General features: G+C 38.7%; 1 protein-coding gene across 3 annotated transcripts in view; it reads left to right on the forward strand.

The window, feature by feature from the left end:
* Nucleotides 1-27,813, forward strand: part of KL (klotho) — a 52,951-nt gene that overhangs the window by 14,558 nt on the left and 10,580 nt on the right. For all 3 annotated transcript variants that reach the window (XR_013993230.1, XM_081046625.1, XM_081046626.1), the window contains exon 2: nucleotides 27,162-27,672. Coding sequence is in view for 2 of the 3 variants with exons in the window: in XM_081046625.1 (XP_080902751.1) it covers nucleotides 27,162-27,672 (511 nt within the window). In the remaining variant the exon portion in view is untranslated. The remainder of the gene's footprint in view (nucleotides 1-27,161; nucleotides 27,673-27,813) is intronic.

A 27,813-nucleotide genomic window follows, 5' to 3' on the forward strand; every position in this document is an offset into this window, starting at 1 on the left:
GTCCTTCTTCCTAGGGACTCGACCACCTCTTTAGCCATCCATAACCTCTTTGGGTTACAGATCTGAAAATTGGCTACATGGAAACTGAACAAGGGATCATGACTTTTTACGTTGCCACACTCTATCGACTGGTCTTAGCAGCCCATCTGACCATCGACTGTCACGGTATTATGGCCTCCTGGCTTCTGGCTTTAAGTCCAGCCACTACCTGCTATCTATTACTTCCGGTGCTCATCCCATCCGTGGGTGGTAGTAAGGTCAGCACTTGGACTGCCTCTCCTACCATCAGCCCTGGAGGACCACCACTGAATTTCTTAGTGATGCCAGTGCCCTCTGCCTAACATTCCTGATGGCCTTGGTGAATGGTGTGTCTTGTTACCTGGCACTCCTGTGAAATACTAACCCCTGGCGGATAGTTTGGCATGCCTACTTCTCTCAGCTTCTTTTATTCCTTCCTCTACCTGTGGTCAGGGCAACTCAAGCATCTCTGCCCACTCAGTGTTGGCCATCACTTTTTCTAGGCTTCTCAGAATCATCCTAGTAGCAAGTTTGCCACATTCCCTGGAGTCATTGCCAGAGCATTAAAGCACGTTTCTGGAAACAGTGCCCCCTAGTCAATGAAATCTGTCTTGTCCTGTCTTACGTTCCAGCCCCGTGGTCTGGATTTTGACCCTCAAAATTCAATCCCAGTGGTACTTCTGGGCTTCTTGCTAGTACATGCTAAATCTTGAAGCTACTTTAGTGTATAACGTCTTTTCGATCAGGTCCAGCTGTTTCCAGGTGGGTTATGCTGGAATTTAACCCTAGTCAGTGGCCTGTCAGCTCCTAAGGGGAACAACATGTTATCTTTTAGGAGCAAGGCCTCTTCAGCGTAGGGAAGTGCTATCTCTTACTAAGGAAGGGTGAGCCACTGCTCTAAGCTCCAAGAGTTCCGAGGGGTCTGAAGGGCCCAGCTGCTCGGGGGCACCTACTTCCCATGTCTGAGTCTCAGGTTTTCCCAACCAGGACTCTGACTTTGGCATAATAGACCTGCCTCGGCTGAACAACTCTGGAACGTTTCTGCAGCAATATCAGGTCCTAGGTCAAATGCTAAGCTGTGTCCAGGCTTCTACTACAGGAGATACAGGCCTCTCTGTAAGCTACCAGTGAGACCCTCTGGTTCTCCTACTGTCTGCTTGTTAAAGGCCCTTGACTTCTCGTGATCTCTCTGTAGGGTCTCGATACAATACAGCAGGAAGCAGTTCACTCCCCTCTCCTTGTAGGCATTGGGGTGCCTGAATCATTGCACCTGTGGCGGCATTCCCCCATACCAGGGATGTTCTCCAGGTCACCACTGGTGAAATATTTAGCAACTGGGGCTCCCTCCTGTGTCAGGGGACACTCTGCCCTAAATATCACTCAGAATGGCCTTCTCTTTGCCTTCCAGGAATTGAAATCTCACTTGTGTTTGTTCGGGTCTTCTGAGAAGCAAATATCAAGGTAGGATTAGATGTCTAAGACAATTATTGAGGGAAGCAACTGTGAAGGAGAAAGGGTAAGGAGCCAGAGAAGGCAGATGAGCCTTGGGCTACGGCGCATGCCTGACATCTGCGGAAGAGAGTGGGCAGGAAGGAGGATTTGGGGGCACGTCTCAGATGTCAGTACAGGTGTAGTACAGGTCCAGGCCACTGAGGAGTCCTTCAGCCCATACTGCCCATTGGAAGCTTCCATGGCTTGCAGGAGGGTGTCTGCATTAGTACCTCTGCCATCCTCGGTTATCAGGGAGTAGCCTGTGAGAAGCATGGCCTCAGGGAGGTCCAAAGAGGTAGCAACTGGTACCATCAGTCAATTGGGCTCTTTATAACAGGAAATGAATGGTGCCATTTCCTGATTCCCACAAAGACCACTGAAGAATGCCATTCAGAAGAAGGGAATAAAAATTATATCCAACCAGAATTTGATATTTATCGATCATTTATGAGAGTAGAATAATGAGATTTCAAGACATTCAAAGTCTCAAAAAATAAATCTTTTATGGACGCTGTATCAGGAAGTTAACATGATGGAGACAAACAGGAGGGAGACACAGGATATACGAAACAGTGGGCCTAACCCAAGAACGTGACGACGAATTATAGACCCAGGAAATCAGCTGTGCAGCAGACTGAAGAGCAACTGGTCCAGAAGTGGGGGAAGATTCCAGAATGATTCTCCAACAAAAATATTGGAGGCTGATGTGCTCTTGTAGAAGTTTGTGCTGAGAGGCTATTGGAAAATGTGGGAAGAATTAGCCACAGGCATAAAGAAAACTGCGGAAAGAAAAAGCAAGGCAACTATTAACATCAAGGAAAACAAAAATAAGGCAAAAAAACCCCAACATAATCTTAATTACCACATTATAATGCCCAGCTGTCATGTTGGCAGAATAATGTGAATACTGAATGTCCGTTATGCAAACCAAAACCTGCTGTGTAAGTAAATTGTCTGTGTTAGAGAGCTATCTACCATAACAGGAAGTCGGTGGATACTGTTCAAAGTGTAGAAGTATGGGAATGTGAAATTTCAAAAGAAAAGGTCATAAGGGTCAAAGGTGGTTTATCTCTGAGGAGGGGAAACCGGGAAGAGTAGGGCATGGAAGTGTGATTTTTGTTACAAATTGCCTGAAAAAAAATTGACCATCACTTTAAAACTTCATCTTGCTAGTTATAGCACATATTGATAGCATTTCAGCCTGTGGAAGTCTTTTTGGATCCAGTTTTATAGCATCTCCAAATTGTCATATTAATGACAATTGGAGTTTTCATCCTTCTGATGATAAAAATGTTGAGAAGAAATCGGGCTAGGAGTAAACCTGTGGGATATTGTAAGTCATTCTTCCTCAAGTGGACACCTTTCATTAATCAATGTTTCAAATATTTAGTGTTTGACACGTAGTAAGCAATAGTAAATTCTTGTTTAATCAATGATTACTCTTAAAATGTAGCCCTTTAAACATCAATTATTCAAGCATCAATAATACTGTCTTGTACATATCCTACTTTTCTTTTTCTTGGCTTAAAGAATATCACAAGAAGGTCTGGCTATTACCAAAATTACTACATACGGATATATGTCTATAGTGTTCCCCGATAAACTACGCAATGTTATAAGAAATTATTTGAGGCTAATTTGGCAGACTTATTTTATTAATCCATGTTGCCTCTCATTCTTTTGTCTTCCTCAGTCCTAGTGTATTTTTATTAAGCCATTGCATAATTTGTTCATGGGTCTATTTTTTTCTTAAAGCCCCTTTAAATTATGAAAAATTTCATTTTTCAAGCTCTTTATTTTCTATGACCCCTGATCATAACTACAAATTTTTTGCTGACCCTTTGGAAGATGATGAATTTGGAATGGTATGCAGACTCCTGATGGGCCTTCCTTCTACAATAATTAAGAACCAAGTTTAAAAATGTGGTCTGAGGATAGATACAATAGGAGGGCAGGAGAAAAGAGAATCAAAAATGCTGGTGATGACAGTTTAAATGATGCCTCATGATAGATAAAGACAATCTGAGAAAGATCTGGAAAACAGGAGCAGGACCGTGTGCTTCAGGAGAGCCCCAGGTGTAGTGGATGAAGGGAATCAGAGAACTGAAACGATCAGTGTCTATGACCACAGAATGCAATGTGAGGTCACTTTCAAATCATCTTTATTATGCTTCTGGTTTCAGAAATATTTCACTTTTACATACATAAGTTCAATCAATCAAATATTATTGAGTCCCTGTACCTATTATGCAACTAACATTGTATACAGTTTGTAATCCTGGATTTTATTTCACGGAGACACAGTCTGCGGACCAAGCTCAGAGTAACACGTGGGTACTTGATAGATTCATGATCTGCTGGGTGGCCTGCTGCAAAGTGTGATGGTTTAACAGAGGCAAACAGGTTGTCTGAACTGAGTCAAGTGGGCGGGAGTGGGGTGTAGAGGGGGACAAGTTGTGGCCTTTGACAAACATTTGCCCTAAATAACTCCCTGTCAAGAGGGATGAGGTGTAACTCGCTGATTTCAAAAGAGGCTAGATATTCAGAATTTTGTGTGACATTTTCTGACTTTTAAAGACTGTCTCAAAAAAAAAAAAAAATTAAGCACGACAAAGGCCAAATGAATCTTCTCTATGGATTTTGAGTTTATAACCCCCGACCTACAGCATCTGGCTCATCTGACTCCAAACCCTCTTTGTGCCTCCTCCGTCATTGTCTGCTGAGGCTTGAGAACAGGATGGTGGCCGCCTCCCCGTGTCACCTCCCACAAAAGTGCTTTTCACAGGCAAAGGAGTTTCTCCAAATCGGAAGGTGACATATGTTAGAGAATGTGGATTTTTGAGCATATAGCTCCTTAATGTACAGATCAGGTGGTGCCAGGTGTTTGTTTGACCCTGCAATATTGAATACATAATGGAGACTCATTTAAACTTGTTTTATTCAACAAGATAAGTAGGTCTTTCTCAAATCATTAGACAGTCTATTTAAACTTAAGAAATCTCACACCCTGCCCCCATTCCCAGCCTTGAGACTGGACGTTTACTTTCGGGAAGAATTGAAAGACAGGGAAGTGGAACTTTGGGGTGCTGTACAGAGCACAGGGCAGGGGTTGAGACACAGGGGCTCAGGTGGAATTGTTCCCAGAATCTTCCCACCACCCCTGCAAGCATTGTTTCCCTGTAAGCAGATAGCATCTGTCTCCCTGGTAAGAAAATGGAAGATTTTTCCCCTCCTTTCAGAAGACCCTGAATGGCTCCAAAGTAAGGGTCTTACTCACAGATATTTGGGGCTGAGTCTCCTAAAGAAATGACTGGCTTCCTGGCTAATCAACATAGGATGTAGCTTGCTCTACATAAGATGTGACCAGTTTTTATGTTCTTTTAAGTATGAATGGACAGGTAAAATTCAAAAAATGTTTGAAGAAATTGCTCAAAAAGAACTAGAGAAAATAAACAGAAAAGCAATCAGGAAAATAGATTATGCAGGACATTAAACACACACACAAACTGAAAGGAGAACAATCAGAGAATATGAAACAGTTCTTGAATATCAACAATCTGGTTGTTGAAATAAAATGGTTAGCAAAATATTTGAAAGGTAAAGTAAAAGAAATGACCCAAAATGGCAAAGAAGTGGAAATATTAAAGAAAGGGGAAAAAGGTTTGAAAGATCACGCACAAAAGCCCAACATCAGACTGACAGGAGTTGCAGGAAGAAAACAAGGAAATGGGAGGCAGGTAATTATTAAAGAAATAACATAAGAAATGTTCCAGAACAGAAGAACATGAGCCTTCAGCTTTAAAGACCATCTTGAGTTCCTAGCACGATGAATGCACAGTTATGTAGAAATTTAGAAAGTTTCCCTTCAGTGTAATCTTTCCTAAGAAGCTAATGGAAGGTAGGCACTGGCAAAATTACAGAGTAAATAAATAGGAAGAGGTGGGAGATAGAAAAGTGTGGCTCTAATCCATAAGAAATAAAGCAAAATCCTAGGATGAGAGAAGCTCTAGACAGCACCTAGTCCAGATGAAATCAGGAGGCTGTGAGTTTCTAGCTGAGAAGGGAGAGCTCTAAAGTGGAAAAGCAGACGCAATAGAGTAGATAGATAGTATGGTGGTGGATATGATGGAGAATTGCGAAAGCATTAATACACATGTGGAAAATATGATGCAAGTTTAATACTGAGGTGTTTATTTAAGGGGAAATAAAAAGCTCTTCAAAAAGAAAGAGGGGGAAACGTTATAGTGCCCTATTTGGCTCTGTAAGGAAAAATATTTATATAAGAACCTTGAAATAAATACTGATCAATGATTTAAATAAGAAGAGATGCTTGGGAGAACAAGGGAAGAAAATTTGGGGGTTATAAAAGAGGTAACTTCATTATCATGATGAATAATTAAATTTTGGACTAAGTATATTGTTTAGAAACATGATAGTAATTACTAGGAGAAACAGCTAAAAGTGAAATGTGGTTGTCTGCAAGGAGCAGAAGCAGGAGTTTTGAGAGGCGGTGGGGAAGAGCTTACTGTTTTTCATGGTAAGCCTTTGGTACTATTTGATTTTAAACTACCTGAATGACTTTATTTAATTAAAAATAATTTTTAAAAACCATACCACTGAAAAATGCTTTATAATTTCTGAAGTGCTTTTTGTGTATTTGGTGGGGGTGGGGGACAGGTAATTAGTTGAGAGGCTCAGCGGGTTTAGCTGACTTTTCCATGGCCGCCAGGGTCTTGAACTGGGATGAGAACCAGGTTTTCTGACGCCCTGTTTCCAGGGCTCATTCCCTTACTCCACGCTGCCTCCCACACAGCACAGGTTTCATCTGGGGGTGTGCTAGTGAATGTCTAGACCAAAAGTAAGTTCCCTCCTTGTCCACATACTAGCACTCTAAAATGGAGGAGAATGTGAATCCTAACTTGTCACCAATGTCTTTAACTTTCATCAATATCTAGAGACTCATCATTACTAATTTTTTGAAAACCCCTAACTTGAAAACCCACTAATATATATACATTTGTTCCGCTTACTATTGCTATGTAATACCCCCAAACTTAGCGGCTTTAAATGACCATTTTATTTTGCCTACACACTGTAGGTCAGAATAGGGGATGGGTTCACCTGGGGCAGTTTTCCTGTGGGCTGCAGTCATTTAAGCTTCTGTGGGGCTGGGTGTCCGAGATGGCACATGCGTGATTGGCAATTGGTGCTGGTTGTTGACCAGACTGTCACTGAGCCTCATCAGCGCAGTGATGTCAGGCTAGTCAGACTTCCTACGTGGATGGCAGCTTCTCCTCAGTAACCATCCCAAGAGAACTAGGGAAGAGTGGTGGAGACTTTTGACCTAGCCTTCATGTCATGCAGCTTCACTTCTCCTAGAGAAGTCACAACCCCCGACTCAAGGGGAGGGACCACAGACCCCTGAATGGGAGGAGTGGCTGGGTCACATTGTAGAGGACAATGGCCGATGCACGGTTTTGGAAAATACATTTGCCCCGGCATCCCAGGCTTTCCAGCTCAGTGATCTGCATTGCCCTAGGACCTCTATATCTTTCAATATAATATTTAGTAACTACTATCTATTATGTTGGTGCAAAAGTAATTGTGGTTTAAAAGGTTAAAAAATAATTGCAAAAACCACAATTACTTTTGCTCTAACCTAATGTATGAAGGTTTCCCGCAACAAGAGGGAATTTTTCCTTTCTCTGAATTTCCATTGTATTTTTTCAAAAAAATCCTTCCTACGCACTTTCACCTTCATCATGTGTCATCATTATCTTTGCTTTGATCTCTCACTATGCCCTCTGCATAATAATTTTCCCATTGAGTAAATATTTACTTAGTGAACTGATTACATGATAACTCAAATAACAGTCATGAAAAAGTGCATTTCAATTCAGATCTTTTATTTTTACTTTTTTCCCTCAAATTCTCATTGCTGAAAAACGAAAGAAACCAAATGATCTCTTTTTTTTAAAATTAAATTTATTGGGGTGGCAACTGTTAGTAAATTTACATAGATTTCAGGTGTACAATTCTGTATTACATCGTCTATAAATCCCATTGTGTGTTCACCACCCAGAGTCAGTTCTCCTTCCATCACCATATATCTGATCCCCCTTACCCTCATCTCCCTCCCCCCACCCCCTTACCCTCTGGTAACCACTAAACTATTGTCTGTGTCTATGAGGTTTTTTTTCTCATTTGTTTGTCTTGTTCTTTTGTTGTTTTGGGTTTATATACCACATATCAGTGAAATCATATGGTTCTCTGCTTTTTCTGTCTGACTTATTTCACTTAGCATTATACTCTCAAGATCCATCTATGTTGTCACAAATGCTCCTATATCATCTTTCCTTAACGCCGAATAGTATTCCATTGTGTATATGTACCACAACTTCTTTATCCATTCATCTATCGAAGGACATTTTGGTTGTTTCCATGTCTTGGCCACCGTAAACAAAGCTGCAATGAACATTGGAGCACATGTGTCTTTATAGAGAAATGTTTTTAGATTTTTTGGGTAGATACCCAAAAGAGCGATTGCTGGGTCATATGGTAATTCTATTCGTAATTTGAGCAGAAACTGGGTGTGGCTGTTTTCTTGTGTTTATTGCTACTTTGTGAGAAATAAAGGAGATGGCAGAGTGAGTGAAAACCAAGTCATCTACAATTTTGATTAAAAAGTCCCTTCCCTTCCCTTCCCTTCCCTTCCCCTCCCTTCCCTTCCCTTCCCTTCCCTTCCCTTCCCTTCCCTTCCCTTCCCTTCCCTTCCCTTCCCTTCCCCTCCCTTCCCTTCCCTTCCCTTCCCTTCCCTTCCCTTCCCTTCCCTTCCCTTCCCTTCCCTTCCCCTCCCTTCCCCTCCCTTCCCTTCCCTTCCCTTCCCTTCCCTTCCCTTCCCTTCCCTTCCCTTCCCTTCCCTTCCCTTCCCTTCCCCTCCCCTCCCCTCCCCTCCCCTCCCCTCCCCTCCCCTCCCCTCCGCCCTCCCCTCCCCTCCCCTCCCCCCCTCCCCTCCCCTCCTCTCCCCTCCCCTCCCCTCCCCCCCCCTCCCCTCCCCTCCCTTCCCCTCCCCTCTTTTCATCTAAGCCCTGCTGCTTTCAATTTCCCTCTCCTCACAGAGACAGATCAAGCCGTGCTGCAGGTGTTTAACACATTGGGCTGTCATCTGACTCCTGCCCCCTCACTCACTGCCTTCCTGCCACAGTGCAGGTTCTGCTGTTGGGCCTTGAGGCCTTTTTCTCTGACTCTTCTCTCAGCCTGGAATGTTGTCCCCACCCCACCCTACCCCCAAATTCACAGGATAATCTCCCTCACCTTCTTTAAGCCTATGCTTGGAAGCCACTTTCTCAAGTGAGCGCGCTCTGACCATTCCACTTCATACTGCCTTTCCCAGCGAGCAGGCCTTACAGGAAGCAGAGAGGACTACTTCCTCCTCAAGAAGTACTTCCCGGGGGCCTGGAGGAGAGAGTTCCCCAAATTTATGGGTACTGCTGATGAAATGTGTGAAGATGAATTTCTTCGGTTTGGTCTGTAGCTGTGGAATAGAAGACCCTATTAGAGAAATTAAAACACAAAACAGAATGAGAACAAACAAACCAAACCTTCTGGCTTATTAGTGGCTATTGAAAATGCAGTCTGCCATGCCTTATGCAATCCCCAGACTGAAGCTAAATCTTTGGATTTAGGAATTGCTCAGCACCTTAGGGCCAAGAGGCTTATGTGTGTTAATTAACACCTCTGGATGAACTTTTGTAAATGAATCCAATCAAAGCTTGTGTGTGTGATAAAGAATAATCTTTGGAGATTACTTACGATTACAAAAGGAGACTATAAGGAAAATTTTTCCTAGACTTGGAAAGAAGGATTACTAGTGTCCTGAGCTGAGGCGGGAGCTGGCCTGCCCAGGTTAATTCCATTCTCTGATTCTGAGTTTAGGGTGCGTGGGGTGGGTGGGGTGGGTGAAACCAGTTGAGGGGAGGGGGACTTATGGGCAGAAGGGAGTATACCTATGTTAGATTTGCTGTTTGCTATGGATTAGGCTATTTTAAATTCTGTAAGGGTAGAAGTTAATGGACAGGATTCTTGCCTCATAAGAACACATATGGATTTTGTCCATACATCTCTACAGAGATGTAAAATGTAAAGATTAGAACCACAACATACGTAATGAAAGGAAAATAAAGATTCTTGTGAGTTCCACCAGAAAAAAAAAAAAAAAGTAAAGAAGAGAAAAGAAAGAGAAAATTTGTCTCTCCTCTTCTTGGCACCCAGGTCTCCCTTATTTTGTTTTCCATACCACTTATCACCTCTAACATGCATAACATTTATTATGTTTGCTGTTTATGTCTCTTTCTGCTAAAATGGAAGCTCCACGAGGGCAGAAGTTTTTGTCTGATGCATTCACTGTTGTATCCCAAAGCCCTAGAACTGTATCAGGCATGTAGTAGGTGTTTAATAAATACCTGTGGAATGAAAATATCTCTTACTTTAGATCAATGACTTTCAAACATGTTTGACCTTGACACATAGTAAGAAGGACATTTCCATGTTGACACAGAGACAACTGAAACCAAGGTTTCACGGAGCAATACTTACCCTTATTACATGCAGTGCCCTCTGCTGTTTTCCAGTTAGTTCTATTCTATTTCAGTTTTCATAATGGCTGTGGCTACACATAACTTGCTTTCACAATTGGAACCTGTAGTATGAAAAAGTTTGACTTAAGACTGTGCAGAAACTATTACCACAAAAAGGCAAATGGAAAAGAGAGGGGGAAAAGGGCAGGCAGATTACTTTATACTATCGGCTACTCCATAAAACATATTTCATACTCCTGTAATCTTATCCTGCCTGACAACGTAGAAACCCTCACATACTCACATGTCACTTTTTCTTTCGGTGAAAAGTGTTCTCTGCTGCAGGGGGAATTGAGTTATTTCAAAAGCAAAGAGCTATAAATGAGCTTGTGAACTGATAAATGATCTCCAAGTCTCAGAGAAAGTCAGTTGGTAGACATCTGCTGTTGATAATTCAAAGCAGGAGAATTAGGTGAGCAGCCGGAGGTAAAATATTTAGAAAGTAAAGGTGACTGGTATGGAAAAAAAACCCATTTTTCTCAATTTTGTTGAAATTGGAGAGCAGCTGTTTCATAGGCGTATCATAGAATTACTTTGGTGATTCTCACAATAGATGTTTACTGATAAGATCCCAGTTGACTTATGAACCACTGGATACTTTTGCTGACCTTGGGAATACATCCTTGAGCTGACTCCTTTTATCTCCTTGTCTCTTTCTCATCTAGCCTGATATTTCCCTACCTCGTCCTTCATGGTTCTCATTTTGTTGCTAGTAGAAAAACAGATACGAAAACCAGGAATTGAAACTCCTCTGTGTTTCTGATAATGTTGTAATTAACGGACTAGACAGATTCTGGTCACAGGACAGATATTTTGTGAACAATCTGGCATCAATGATTTGGAGGAATTTTGGTAGCAGTGCATGTGGTATTAAATAGAACTATTTAACTGATGTCGATTAGTTCCATACAGATAAATTAATGAAGCAAGAAAGTTAATCTCTGATTTATTGATGTATTTATCCAAATGAGTTATAAAATGATTTTTACTTCATTTGAAGGAAATTTTTCTTTAAAAACAAATGAACAATGTCTTTTATATAACCTACTTTAAAAAAATCCCCACAAAATGATCATAAGTAACAAGAGTCCAAAATTATACCATAATTTTAAAAATCTGCCTTGGCCTTTGTCTTGCTTAGTTGTAAAAGCATGCCTTTTAACTGAGACAGTTCTTTTGGAATCTTCAATTTGGTTATGTGTGTATTAAGGAATTCTGTATTCGTAAATGACCGATTGCAACTAAAACTAGGTTAAGAAAGGACACTTGGATAATTCACAGAATTGAGGAAGTGCTGTAGGGTCTTTAGGAATTACACTTGCAAATCATCATGACCATCAACGAGGGCAATCTTTCTCCCTCACTACACACACACACACACACACACACACACACACACACACACACACACACACATATGCTTTGGCTTCTCTACATCCCACAGCAGAGGGTCTCTTCCCATGTCAGCAACTGCAGTTTCACTTCTTTCCACTGCAGACTTAGGAGAGACCCTTTCCTCCACTCCAGGAGAGCAATCTCAGGAAGATATCTCACTGACCTGGCTTGGGACATTCCACTTGAAGTAGAAGAAGATAAACCAGTGTACTTTTGTTTTTATAGCTTTCCTATGAAACCAACGGATAACACTAAAAATGTCTTGGGAGCAGGTATGATACCTTATTCGTGTCTTGTATTTCCAGAACGTAGTATGATAGCACATAATAGATGGTTACTACACCAATTATCAAATTGTACCCTTAAAAATGGCTAAAGGGGTAAACTTTATGCTGTGTCTATTTTACCACAGTCAAAAAATAAATATTATTTAACGTATTGTCCATCACTCAAAACCAGCATATGCCATACTTTCTTGTGATTTCTAGAGGAGCTCTAACTCAAACTTAGTTCTGTAGGAAAGAATAATAGAGTTTTAACAATTATATGCAACAATCAGTTTCACCTTGGAGATCTTAATAAAGGTGTGAAATCAAAATGTCATGATACAGAACATAATATAATGGGACTGGGTAGAAAGGTCTTAATATCATGATCATATATTTTCCTTTTGGGTGTGTTTTGGGGAACAATGGGGGTCTGTTTTTCTATCGGTGTTATGTATGCAGTAAATAATGGCATATATAAGCCTGGGATTTTGTTCATTGCTCTGTACCTAGCACTTATTGTATCTAACATACAGTAGGTGTTCAATAATATTTGTTCAATAAGTGACTATACATTTCTTGGCATGGGAAAACTAAGCCATCCATCAAACTAGTCACATTTATAAATCAATAAAGGTTTTTGAACCTAGAGATCTAACACATAGCTTCACCTCTTCAGGTTGACTCATTTTTTTAGTCTAGCTTTGTACTACACATGAACTGTTATCATCAATGCTTTGTTTTTTATTGCCTAGATCTAGTCAGTTACAATGTGATATAGACTGATTGAATTAAAGGCCTCAGTTTTATTATCTCTTCATTGTAGCCCTGTGCTTTGTCATGTAACATTGCAGTGTGTTCCACTCTGTGTTTGCATTCAGTCCCATCCCTGACACTGGGTTTAGCTTTGTGACTTGCTGTAGACAATGGGGCGTTAGCCATCACAATGCTGGCAGACATTGAGAAAGTGCTTTTGATTTGCTGCTTGTTCTCTGGCTCCTCTGCAATTGCCATGAGAAAATGCCCAGGCTGCCCTAGTGGTCCCAGGCAGCACTATCCTAGATTAGCCAGATGAGACTGGAAGAAATGTTCAGTAGGGCCCAACCAGCTCATGGGGTATACTCGCGCACAGGCGTGGTGATGTAGGCCTCATAGAACATGCTCTTTCCATTCTGCCATTATAAACATTTTTCAGAGTTTCTTTTTTCTTTACTTTCCCACGGTTAGCGCCTTTGCCCAGGACTTTGATCATAGACATGTTGGCAGTGTCATTCAAGCTTTCAGCAGCCAGCTATCCCCATTTTAACCCATTCTGCAATGGATGATTTTGATCATATGATCCTCAGAGTCTCAGAAACGTATGCTAACCTGTTATGATCTATTCTATCAAATTTTACATTCAAAGCTTTTCATATTCTGGTCCCATACTATTGTAAACTTCTTTTCCAAAAGCCACAAACTGTTAACCCTTTTCTCTAATTAGCTGGTGTCAGTATTTTCACAACATTGAGTAAATTTTTTATATCTGTGCCTTTAATCATAATTTCCATGTAGACACTCCATTGCCCTTCCCAAGTAATAGATAAATTCCACTATTGGAGTATTTCAAAGGCTCTTGGACCCCTACCCCATCTACCCTAAATGTGGTACAAGCTAGAAAAGAGATCCCAATTGTTTGGCTTAATACCTGGATCTTGCAGTTTTTGTTTGTTTGTTTGTTTTTTGAGAGTTCCAGATGATTTGATGAATTGCATATGGTCAAAAACATTTTGGTGGAGAATTTTATTAACTAGACCATTTGGTCAAAATAAATCCCAGTTACTAGACTTTTGTATTAACACTTTTGGTTTTCCAGGAGTCTTTTAAGTATTTCTAACTTTCTTCAGAAATTATAAATTAACATGTAAAAAACTGTTCTTTTATGTTTGAGAAATTTTGGAGCAGCTGAAATGTATAACAATAGGAGATTAATAAATCAGTAAATAATTTTTGAATAGTGAGGGACTGAATTAGTTGGAATAATCCATGTCATCCATCCCTGTGCAAAAGATGAAGAATAGCTAAAGAGACATCAGTAGCTTAGAAAAATAATGTAGTAAATAATTTGAAGTAGAAAATTCCCCAAGCTTGAAAATTCCATTTACTTTTATTATTATTATTATTATTATTATTATTATTATTGTTAGAAAAGCAATGCATGCTCATTGTATAAAAGTCAGAAAATCAGAGGAGCAGAACAACATAAAAAAAAAAAAAGTCCATAATCCAGTCAATGGAGACAACTATTATCCTCTTGGTACAAATCCTTAAAAATTCTGTCCTACGTATATTTATTTCATATATGTGCATATGATTCCATAAATTTGGTAATATTGCTCAATTTATCTGTAGCTAACTATAATGTATTAAAGTGATTGATGATCATGTGTAGCTACAATTTTTTTTCTATTTAATCCCTTATTCCTGAGTTCTTTCAACTAATATCTATTGTTGGCCTTTTAGATTGTTTCAACTAATCTAAGAACTATGGCTGGCACATAGTAGTTACTCAAAAAATATTTGCCTAAAAGAATAAATAAATGAATACGCTCACGTTGTTGCATGTTCAGGTCACTTCAGTCCAACTGTTTTGTTGATGAAGAGTGGACAGCTTGGTGAAGAGCCACCAATTTAGGAAGAAATATGAAGACGCATGCTATCTCCTCCAACTGCTTATATGCAGAGTTCACTGTGAAAGGAATGTCTAAATGTGTCTGGGGAGCCAAATCAGGCTTCATAGGGGAGATGAGAATTGAGCTAAATTTGGAAGAAGTGAGCATTTTTTAGTGAACAACTGGGAAAATAGACTAAGAGTAAGTGCAGTTAACTTGGGACTGCTTCTTGGAAGAGACAAGTCTAAAACAGAAGGCAGAGAGGGATATAGATAATAGAGGAAAAGTAGGGTGTTGTTTCAGGGTGATGGGTTGTCATTCAAGGCAGGTATAGTGCTGGGTGAGGGGTCATGAGAAATTGACCTGGCTCAACAAAAGGGTTGGGCTAGGAAGTAATGAGATATAAATTGATGCAAAAACCATACTGGTCCTTCCTGTTAACTTGGGGGGAGGCTGTATAGCTTGGTACTTGATTTAAAAAAATTCTACTTTTTTTCTTTTTTTGGTTTGTGAACAACATAAATTTATTTTTCACAGTTCTGGAGGCTGCAAGTCTAAGATCAGGGTGCTGGCATGGTCGGATTCTGGTGAGAGCCCTCTTGCTCTTTACAGGTGGCTGACAGTTTGTTGTATCCTCCCATGGTGGAAAGAGCAAAATTCCACTTATTTAATTTGCCAAGAAGACCAAAGGAAAGGCAAACAGGCACAAGGGCTGCCTACCGTGTTTCCTCAAAAATAAGACCTAGCCGGACCATGAGCTCTAATGCGTCTTTTGGAGCAAAAATTAATATAAGACCCGGTCTTATTTTAATATAAGATGGAGTCTTTATAATATAATGTAATATAATATAATATAATAATGTAATATAATATAAATCGGGTCTTATATTAATTTTTGCTCCAAAAGATGCATCAGAGCTGATGGTCTGGCTAGGTCTTCAGGGAAACACAATATTTCCATATATTTGTCTGACAAGGTGTCAGGGACGGTGGATGTGAGGCCCTGGCACAAGTTAGTGCCTGGATGGTAGAAGCAGGTCCCTGGCAAGTATAAAGGAACTGCACATAGAAAGTACTGGTTATTTTTGTGAATAAAAGTTATACATAGCTATTTTGGGAAAATTATCTATGTGTTCTATTAGATAGTTATTTTGTGGGAGGCTGCTGGAAATTTTATCTGAACTGCAGTTTATAATCCACCAAGCTATGCTGATAGAAATAAGAGGAATAATTTGGTCTTCAAACATGATTATTTGGCAAGTTGAAACACTTGTGTAACAACAACACAGGGTAGCAGTGACTTTTAAGAAAGTCCTTAGACATATAACTGTGATACTGTTCTTGAACTTGAGGACGCCAAGAAGAAAAGAAAAAAAATCTCAATTGCTGTCTGAAATTTGTGTATGACCTTTTGCAAAATAGTGCACCTTTAATTTAGACCTAAAACAACATGTTGAGGGCTCTTCTTGGGTAAGCTGTAGACACCAATGAGCTGCTTGAATTATTTTCTGTTTATGGGCTGTGTTTCAGTCCTTTAAACATTGGTCTCAGTCAATTTAATTAAGATTATTTGTAGGATTAAATTAATCCTTTAAAAATTATTCCATTTCATTTTTCTTTTTAAATCTAAGGAATGATAGGAAAAAAAACGACCCATTCAGTGTTACCTCTGAAATCTATTTTAATGATTAATACCACCCATGTCTTCTGCAACTTTAAAATCCTATACTCAGCTGCAGACCAGGCATCTCCACTGAGATATCAAACCCATGACCTAAACAGAATTTGATTCCTTTCCTTTACCAACCCCTTACTTTGTGCTTTCTCTGTTATCCTTGATTGCTCCCCCACTTACAAGCCTATCCCCATACAATAATTTTTGAACTTCATGTAAATGCAATTGTGCAATGATATTCATGTACTCTTTGAGTCTTGGTTCATTTTCTCTACATAATATTATAGAGGTTAATCCATTGTGTTACATGAAACACTAGTTCATTCTTTTTATTGCTGAGTAGTATTGCATTGGACACACAGACCACAATGTTTATATATTACTCCAGTGATGGGCATTTGTGTTGTTTACAATTTTTTACTATTGTGAATAAAGCTATCCTTGAACAAATCATTCTTGTCCATTTTTATCTTGATATTGTGCAAGTCTTTTTGTGGACTTCCTTTGCCATTTCTCTTGTGTGTGGAATTGCTGAGTATAGAGAAGGCCTATTTTTAATTTATGAGAAACTGCCAAATTGTTTTCCAAAATGGTGATCCTATTTATACTCTCACCAGCAACGTGTGAAGTTCCATTTGCTTTTCATCCATGTCAGTCGTTGTCATCAGTCTTTAAAAGTAGGCATTTTGGTGGCTGCGACTGCTCACTGTCATTTACGTTAGCATTTCTCTGATGATGTGGGTTTTGAGCATTGGTGTAGATGCTCTTGTGAAATGTCTGTTCGAATCTTTTGTTTGCGGTGGGGTGTTGTTTCTTTTCTATTATTGATTGGTAGGATTATTGTATTTATTTTGAATATAATCCTTTTGTCAGATATACACATTTTGAATATTTCTCCTCAGTGCTTTGTAGTTTCCTATTGTTAACTTTTGAAGAGCACATTTTAATTTTGATGAAGTCCAATGTATCAATGTTTTCTTTTATGATTACTGCTTTCTGTGTTCTAAGAAATTTTTTCCTACCCCAAAATCAAAACACTATGTTCTCTTTTACAAGCTTTACAGTTTTAGCTTTTACATTTGGATCTATGATCTGTCTCAAATAAATTTTTATGCAAGGTATGAGGTTGGGTTTATTTTTTCCCCACACGTTTTCCAAATGCTGGACCATTTAATGAAAAGGCTTTCCTTTTGCCCTATAAGTGCCTTCGTGCAGTTGTTGAAAATCAATTGACCATGGGTTTACTTTTCAATTTTCTATTTCCTTTTGACCTATTTGTCTATCCTTATGGCAATATCACATTATAGTGATTATTGTATTGAATTGTATTCTGTTAACATTCTAAATTCACTTGTTAGTTCCAATAGTTTATTTTTAGATTTCTTAGAATTTCTATACAGGTGATCATATTTTCTATGAATAATAGTGTTATTTATTTTCCTTTCCAATCAATATGCCTTTCATTTCTTTGATTTGCCTTACTACACTGCCCAGGACCTCCAGTACAATATAAATGAAAGTTGTGAGAGTGGTTAAATTTATCCTTAAGTATTTTATTCTTTTTGAACTTATTATAAATGGGATTCTTTTCTTAATTTCCTTTTTGGATTGCTCATTGCTATTGCATTGAAATACAGTGGATTTTTGAGTCATACTGCATTTTTGTGTGAATTTATTAGCTCTAATCATTTTTTTTTTGTGTGTGTATTCTTTAGCATTTTCCCTATGGAAAATAGTGTCATCTGTAAATAGAGAGAGTTTTACCTCTCTTCCAACTTGGATGTCCTTTTTTTGTCTTGCCTAATTGATCTGGCTGAACTTCCAAAGCATTGCTAAAGAGCAACAGCCCTGTCTTAATTCTGATTTTAGGGGGAAAGCTTTCAGTCTTTCACTTCTGAGTATGACGTTAGCTGTGGGTTTTTCAAAAATGCTCCTAATCATGTTAAGAAAGTTTCCTTCTACTCCTAGTTTTTTCAGGATTTTCATCATGAAAGACTTTGGGATTCTGTCAAATACTTTTTCTGCATTAATTGAGATGATCACCTGCAGTTTCTCCCCATTCATTCTATTAATGTGATTGTGAGATAATATGAACTATATATATTGGTTCTGCCTCTGGTTCCTGGCACAGAGCTCCTAAAACCTTTGTAATTCCATAAATGATAAAAACACTAGGAGCATATCTTGTTCTAATATTTGTCCCTGACACAGGACTCCTAAAACTTGTAACTTCCTAAGTAATAAGAACACTAGGAACATCTTTTGTTCTAATGAAGCAACTTTGGGCTCCTGGATGACACCTGGGTGGGGGTTGGTCACCAGAAAGACCAAGCCATGATTAAAAGCTTGGAACTTTCAGTTCCACCCGCCACTCCTTATTCTCCAGAGAGAGGAGAGAGCCTGGAAATGCAGTTAATAATAATTAATCATGCCTACATGAGGAGGCCTCCATAAAATCCCAGAGTAGGGGGTTTGGGACATTTTCAGTCTGGCATGCACATCCACCCTAGGAGGGTGACAGATCTCAACTCCATGGGGACAGCACCTCCTGTGCTTAAGACCTCACTCTATGTATTTCTTCATCTGACTATTCATCTGAATCCTTTATCACATTTAAAAACTAAACTGTTAAGTGTAAATGTTTCCCTTAGTTCTGTGAGCTATTCTAGCAAATTAAGTGAACCTGAGGATGGGGTTGTGGGGACCTCTGCTCTATAGCCAGTTGGTTAGAAGCACAGGTGATAGCCTGGGCTTATAACTGGCATCTCGTGTGTGTGTGTGTGTGTGTGTGTGTGTGTGTGTGTGTGTGTGTGTGTCTTATGGGACTGAGCCCTTAACCTGTGGGATCTCTTTGAGCAGATAGTGTCAAGATTGAGTTAAATTGTAGGACACCCAGCTGGTGTCACAGAGAATTGTGACACAGAAAAAACCTCCACATATTTGGTGATCTGAAATATCAGAAGTGAAATGTGTGAGCAGTAAGAGAGATTCACAGGGAAGAAGTAGGGAAGAACTGAGTTTTTCTTCACATAGTAGGAAAAAATACTGAAAATTTTCCTTTATAGTGAAGTGTTACATTGATTAATTTTCATACATTGAACCATCCTTGCATTCCTGGGATAAATCCTACTTGATTATGGTATATAATCCTTTCAATATGCTGCTGGATTTGTTTTGTTAGTATTTTGCTGAATTTTTTTTTTTTTGTATCTATATTCACAAGTGATATTGGTCTGTAGCTTTGTGTGAGACAGATTGGTGTTAATTCTTCTTTAATTGTTTTGTATAATTTACTATTAAGGCCACTCACCGTAGGTTTTTCTTAGTTGGAAGGTTTTACATTACTGATTTAATCTCTTGAAATTTATTTTATGTTTTTCAGGATATGCTTTATATTTATAAACGTTTCATGTACAACTTGAAAGTACTGTTTAGTGTAGTGCTGTTTATAGTATTATTTGGACAATTTATATACTTACTAATTCATTTGTTTGTTTGTTAGTTTTTGCTATTTCTTCAGTCAGCTACTAAGAGGGGAGTTAAAATCTCCAACACTAATTGTAAATTGTCTACTTTTTAAAAATTCTGTGAATTTTTGCTTTTTATGTTTTAAAACTCTGATATCATTACATTTAGAATTATGTCTTCTTGATGAATTGACCCTCTTATTATTAAGAAATATCCATATTTATCCCTAGTAACATTTTTTGTCTTGAAGTCTATTTTATTATTAATATACTCGTGCCAGCCTTTTTATACTTATCACATGCCTAATGTATCTCTTTCCTTCATTTTCTTTCTATCTTCTGAGACTTTATATGTTTCAAGTGTGTTTCATGTACACAGAATGTAGTTGGAGCTTACTTTTTCAAAATCTAGTTTGATAATCTGTCTTTTACTTGGAGTATTTAGTACATTTTTATTTGACTAACTATTGATATGATTGGGTTTATAGTTACCATCTTACTTTTTGTTTTCTATTTGTCCTATCAGTTTTTTCTTTCTTTTTACATAATTTTCATTGAATCAAATATTTTTTAGTATTTTATTTTTGTTATTCTGCTGGCTTTCTAGATATAACTTTCAATATATTTTTGTAGTTTCTATAGAGATTACATTATTTATCCTTATCTTATAGTCTATACAGAATTAATATTGTTAATCCCATTCAATAAAATTTTATTTTTATATTTTACTTTTCAGTTCTATAATTTTATGTGTTTTTGTTTCTTTTTTTCTGTTGTTAGTCTTCATTTGTTCCCTCTTTATAGCTATCTTTTGTTTGAAATCCTTGAACATATTTGTAAAAGCTATTTTACAATCCTTCTGTCATCTTATCTTTGCTTTCTGTTTCTTTTGAACGCTTATTTTTTTAATTAAATTTTTTTCATAGAAATACATCAAAATATATTATTAGTCACAATTGCTATAAACACATTATTTTTCCAGTTAAAAGAGGAAGATTCTCAAATTGCTGATGTTTTTAAAAATTGAGGTTTTCATTTTCCTTTCTTTTCAAATGTCTAGTAATTTTTTATTATACCCTGGACAATATAAATGACACACAATAGGAAACCTGGTTTATATTGTCTTCCTTTAAAGGGTATGGTATTCTGTTCTTCCAGGCAGTTAAATTACCACAGGATTCTTTTAAACATGCCAGGCTTGAATTTAGTCTTTGTTAGAGCTGGTCTATTTTAGTTTTGTCCTTACTCCTCAGGTATGGCCTTTTGGGGTTTCAACTGAATGTCTGAAGTTCTCAACCGTATTACTCTATGGTGGCTATCCTAAATTGCAGTGTTTCCCAGCCCTGCACAGCCTTTGGTATTCAGCTCTTAGACTACGGTTGCTCTTTGTTAAGCCTCACGGAGTCTCACCTTGTACATACTTAGCCAAGAACCCTCAGGAAATCCCCATGCAGGTTTTGGGCCCTTGCTTTGCACTGCCTTTCTCTCTTCCAGTTGTTGAGCTTCTTCAGCAGTTCTTATCTCTGATCTCTGCCTTCTCAGCTCAGTCACACTGCTGTGTATTGCTTACGCTTCATTTTCCTCATCCAGGTCTGAAAGCTGGAATGGACACAGAGCTCACTTTGCTCACTATTTTTAAATACTTTATTTGTGTAGAACTTTATGTCAGGCTCTGGGAAGGACACAACTAAGTAAATGACATGGAGCTGACAAGTTAGCCAGAAAAAAAACAAAAAAAACAAAAAACAGGTGCTATGAAGTTCAGAATATTTTACTTGACTTCCCAAAATTGGTGGTATTACCTGGTGGTAGAAGGAAATACTAGATCCATTTTTTCTAGATTTTTCAGACCTTAGATTTTAAAATCCACATCAAGGCTGGGATGGAAGTGAGGAAGATTCACCAGACTGTCTTAAGCCCCAAATTGAATTGGATCATTACTGCATTTTGATGCAATACAGTGTTATTCTTATAGGCTTATTGTGTCAGACTCGTTCTAATTTATTATTTTAATGATGTGTTCCTGAAAGTTCTCTTTTAAGGTCTCGGAAATAAAATACAACCAGGGTATCTTATGAGAGTTTTACTGCTCTGGCTCAGAAAAATGGATGCTCTGTCTCTGACTTTTTGATCTGGTTCTTAATGCCAGTCTTCATTCCTCCATATCTGCTTATTAAATACTTATTCTGCCCCAGACACTTTGCTGGAATTTGAGAATAAAAAAATAAAACATCTAGTCAAATGCCTTCAAAACACCTACAATCTAGATAAATAAATGCAACATAATATAGTTAAGGTCTTTGATAGAGACCAGCAATGAGACACATGGAATAGACATTTAAGGGTGGTGAGAGGGAAGGTTCTGGGAAGACTTCCTGGAGGCAATGATGTCTGAACTGAGATTTGAAGGGGGTGAAGCTGGAGAGACTGGGAGTAGGTAAAACATGAGAGCTGCACCTATGAAAGTATGGAAGCCAAGAGGTTCTCAGAACTGCACATAGGATTCAATGTTCCTAGGAGTTAGGATTTGAGGCAGAAACTGTAGGGAAGATTAGAGAACAGTTAGGCAGGGGTTAATTAGATCATGGCTTTCAAATAACCATCATGGACAGTTCAAGCAGAGCCTGCCTTCCAACTCCTATGAGCTATTTTCCTGTTTTGAATTTTAAGTGTTTTTCTTACTTCTAAAGCAATACGTGTGTCTGATAAGAAATGAAAGAATTATAGATAAGCAAAATGAGGAGACTTATACCGCCTGCAATCCTGCTACAAAACCTCCTAAGTTATAAATCCTTCTAGATCTTTATATACATATTTTTCTTTAATAAAATGCTATTAAGTTCTACCTATTGCTTTGTAACCTGATTTTTTTTTGTTCAGTTAGTATTTTAGGAACACATTTTACACGTTAATAGACATTCTTCTGTGTTATTTATAATATCTGAATAGTAGTGTTTCTTGTATTTCTTTAGTCATACCACAATGGATTAAAACATGCACATGTGGGTACGAACATTATTGAATATTGGACATTTCAATTGGTTTTCAATATTTAGCTATTAGAAATAGTATTTAGATGAATATTCTTGCTCATACCCTTAATTATTTCCTTAGTCTTTGTCAATAGCTTTATTAAATTTCAATCTGAAGATAACCAGATCATAAGATTAACATACCCAGGATAATTAGAAAGAATGCAAAATCATACATAACCTTCCTCTATTAATCATCCTTAGTTGTTGCAATATCCTAAATGGTGACCTTCCTACACCTTGCTTCATCATGTTTGATTATTCAAATCTACCATCTAAAAATAGAATGAACTCATGAGGATGTGATGAAGCAGAGTTCAGTTCAGTTTAACAGATACGGGGGCCTCCTTGTGCCAGGAGGGATTAAGGGAGCTTCTCAGGGAGCTAAGGCTGGGGAGAGAGGTGTCATTACCTGGAGTAAATGATGTAAGAGAAGTATGCCTAAGATGCAGAGAATGCTCAGAGGAAGGACATGCAGCTGTGTGGCAGGTCGGGGTAGGAGTGAGGGTGGGGGTGAGGGGACTTCTTGGAGAAGATGTCATGCATGCAATGACCTCCAATTTGGGCTGCTGTAGAGAGCAGTCAAATAACATCCAGTGGGGAGGTTGAAGTAGGGCGAGTGGTTAAACCAAATGATATCTAAGATGCTTTCCATATTAGTGTTCTCTACAGAAACAGAACCAATACAATAAATAGGATATATAGAAAGAGATTAATTATAAGGAATTGGCTCCTATGGTTATGGAGACTGAGAATTTCCATGATCTGCCATCTGCAAGTTATAAGTCCAGGAAAGGTAGTCCATACCGGACGGCCTAAGGACCAGGGGAGCCAATGGTGTACAAGTAAGTTGGGGTCTGAGTTCGAAGGCCTGAAAACTAGGAGTGTCAATACCCAAAGACTGCAGAAGATGGCTATCCCAACTCAATCAGACAGCAAGTGCACCCTTCCTTTACCTTTTTGTTCTGTACAGGTCCTTGGTTTGATGACGCACACCTACATTGGGGAGGGTGAGCTTCTTTAGTCTACCAACTCAAATGCAAATCTCTTCCAGAAACACCCTTACAGACACACCCAGAAATAACGTTGCCATGGTTTTGTTAGATTAACATTTGTTAAATGGAGCACAGGGTGCTGCATGGTGAGCCTCAGTTTAATAACAGACCACAAGAGAAATTGAAATAGAGAAGTTTGTTAGTCACAGATTCTAAAGGAAGTACTCGGCAGGCCTCAAGAGGATGGCAAGGAAGAGAGCACCTGGGACACATGCCTTTATTAGTTTCTGTGGGTGGAGTGCTTTGGGCTTCCCAGGCTGAGGCTGAATTGGTCAAACCAAAATAAGGATGTGGATAAGCCCTATGAGGGTCTTAGCTAAAGGGTGCATAAGGCATCCAGGTGCTGGGTGGCAGGGGTGACTGTTGATGACAGGGCTCTTGAGGAAATTATACCAGGAACTTACACTTGCTTATGATTCCGTGGGCTGTCTCTAGGGCATGCGCTTGCATGAGGGGCTATGCACACTTTCAGGTCCCTACAGGCTGCTTGGCCAAACAAAACGGATTCTGAGGCAGCAACACCGTGGAGTCGCTGAGCTAAACTGGACAAATGTTTTGCCAGCTACCTGTGGTTCCCTGAGCTCAGTGAAGTTGACACATAAAATGAGCCGTCATACCTTCTAATGCTGCAAACTTATACTTCTCTAAAATTATCAGCAACTTGATGGACACTTTCACTGGCATCATGTCATTTAATATTCACAAGATGCCTACAGGAGAATAGATGCTATTCCTACTTGTACAGAGAAGTAACTGAGGCTCACACTAGTAATGGATGCAGGACTTGGGATCCAAACCCATCTCTGGTAATCCAAACAGCGGGTCATATCACTGCATCACATGGACTGAACTCCTTAGCAGGGGGCTGTGTCCTCACCTGTAATGTCTTCCTTTTCCATCTGCTCATCCCTTAGGACGGAAGGAATAAACCGTTCATGGAGACCCTACCATACGCAAACTCTGTGTTAGGTGTTTTACACAAATTATCTCCTTTAATCCTCATAACAGCCCTGTGAGAGACGCAGGGAGATTATTCTTATCTGCCCAGGTTAAGTAATGTGGTCAAAGGCACACAAGTAACAGTGATGGAGCAGGAATTTTATCTGACTTCAACAACCACATGTGCACTTCCATGTGGACCAAATCATTCGTTTCCTTGCTCTGCCTCCTCTCAGTCAGAGTACTCAAAACTGGAAGAGTGGTCCATGTTGGTAAACAATTCCATCCTATGACTCTGCCTTCAGCTACCCGCAAAGCTGACCCAGGTTAGGAATTTCTTGGGTTGCTCCCACTCCCGCCTGCCTCTCCCACTCTACCCGTTACAGTACCTGTTCTATAGATTTAGGATATGACTGTCATGGCCTCCATTGGTGCCCTGGTGGCCTCCTTAGCACTGGCATGAACAGCTCCCTTTCTTTTCTGATTGACTATTAAATGGCAGGATGAGATGTCTTGTCAGCTGGTAGGGAAGATTTAGGGTAGCGAAGGAGAGAAAGATAGAGAAGGGTGGGAGTCATCAGAAACCCAGCAGAGTAGCGTGTTTTAATCCCGGTTTTTGAATCACGTGGGCAAATATCACTATTCTTCAGATAAATATTTTATTCTCCATTTCCTTCTTAACATATAGATAATTGCTCCAGATCATGAGAAAAATACATTCAGTAAAATGAAACATAATAGGTATTTCCTAAGAAACTAATTCTATTCCATCGAAATGTTTGGCTGAACTCATAAGAATCGTGATGAGGCCATTCTTGTACCCTGCACTAAAATGAACCACAAGAAGAATATTTAGGAAAAAATGAAGAGGATATTCGGCATACTGAGTGAAAGAGCTTCTTCAGGCTCAGGGATTGGAATGAAAATTGCCATGATCATTTTGGAGATGAGTCAAACAGAATTAGGATGGAGTTTTTAAAGAGGTATATATATGTATTATATATTAGGGGAGAAAAAGGCAATAAACAGCATTTGTATTTTTAGAAAAATAGAGTCAATCAAGGAATTCAAAAGTAAAGAGAAACCTAATTCAAGTAAGGGAGTAAAAACTATCATCCTCATTATTCTTTGTAAACATAAAGGAAACAAATGAAAATAAGATATTAGAAATCAGTAAGATTTTTAAAAATTTATTGAGGTGACAATTGTTAGTAAAATTACATAGATTTCAGGTGTACAATTCTGTATTACATCATTTATAAATCCCATTGTGTGTTCACCACCCAGAGTCAGTTCTCCTTCCATCACCATATATTTGATCCCCCTTACCCTCATCTCCCTCCCCCCACCCCCTTACCCTCTGGTAACCACTAAACTATTGTCTGTGTCTATGAGTTTTTCTTTCTCATTTGTTTGTTGTGTTCTTTTGTTGTTTTTGGTTCATATACCACATATCAGTGAAATCATATGGTTCTCTGCTTTTTCTGTCTGACTTATTTCGCTTAGCATCATACTCTCAAGATCCATCCATAGAAATCAGTAAGATTTTATGGGGATATAAAGTTGCTTTTATGGAAACAGCCCATTCAGTGCTGCAGGAAATTCTGGGCTTCTGATGTCATCAAATCTGTCTTTAGGTGTTTTTTCTGCTCTTGGCTTGTACCTTGAACCCTGGGTCCTGCAGGAAGCCAGCACCGCCCCAAAGTTTTGGAGGGTGGGCCAACGTTAGTTACCATGTTTCCCTGAAAATAAGACCTAGCCAGACAATCAGCTCTAATGCATCTTTTGGAGCAAAAATTAATATAAGACCTGGTCTTATTTTACTATAAGACCGGGCATAATATAATATATACTATACTATACTATAATATGATACAATACCTGGTTTTATATTAATTTTCGCTCCAAAAGATTCATTAGAGATGATTGTCCAGCTAGATCTTATTTTCAGGGAAACATGGTAGTGGAATGGGCCTTTTAAGTTATAGCACTAATTCTTTTTAGGAAAGAACAAAGATTGTGTGAACATGTGTTAGAATGTTAACTATGAGAAATGAATACAAAATATTAAATTGACTCCAACAACTTGGAAACTCCCAGTCTCTTAGGATAAAGAAATATAATCCTGTTTAGAAATTCTTGGTATGATCACAGATTTGGGTTTGGTTCTTTTCAAGAAGCCTATTAATTAAAAAGTGCATAATCCAAAGTCAATTAAGTAGTAAGATATTATAGTAAATTCTTATTTCATTAATTTTCCAAAGTATGACTAATTACTACACATTCAATGCCAGAAATTCAGTTTTCTACTGGCTGCTGAAAAACAATGGAAATAATTCGAGTCATGGTAGCAGCTCACTAGGGGCTGACCTACCTCTGAAATAATTTATTGGTTCCAGGTGACTTTTACATTGTGGGGTTAGTCATTAGATTAGGTTTGATGAGAAACAGATACAACTAGGGTTGGGAATTCAAATATGTATTATATTTCTCCTCACAATCAGAAGTAAATTCACCACGCTTTTTCTCTTTATAGGCTCATGCCAAAATCTGGCATCTCTACAACACTTCTTTCCGTCCAACTCAGGGGGGTCAGGTGTCCATTGCCTTAAGTTCCCACTGGATCAACCCTCGAAGAATGACGGACCACAGCATCAAAGAATGTCAGAAATCTCTTGACTTTGTCCTGGGCTGGTTTGCCAAACCCATATTTATTGATGGCGACTATCCTGAGAGCATGAAGAATAATCTGTCATCTCTCCTGCCTGTTTTTACTGAATCTGAGAAAAAGTTCATAAGGGGAACAGCTGACTTTTTTGCTCTTTCCTTTGGACCAACCTTGAGTTTTCAACTATTGGACCCTCACATGAAATTCCGCCAATTGGAATCTCCCAGCCTGAGGCAACTGCTGTCCTGGATTGACCTTGAATATAACCACCCCCAAATATTTATTGTGGAAAATGGCTGGTTTGTTTCAGGGACCACCAAGAGAGATGATGCCAAATATATGTATTACCTCAAAAAATTCATAATGGAAACCTTAAAAGGTAGGATTGGGGATAAAATTCTAATTTCCTGCCCAAATTTACTGGTAAAACAATCTTTAAGATGATCTGTAATAAACTATATGAATTTATAGTTTTTAATTGTAATGTGGAAATTCATTTTGGCAATAGTAGGGATGTATT

The sequence above is a fragment of the Rhinolophus hipposideros genome (assembly GCF_964194185.1).
Source record: "Rhinolophus hipposideros genome assembly, chromosome: 4".
In the NCBI taxonomy this organism is placed as follows: domain Eukaryota; kingdom Metazoa; phylum Chordata; class Mammalia; order Chiroptera; family Rhinolophidae; genus Rhinolophus; species Rhinolophus hipposideros.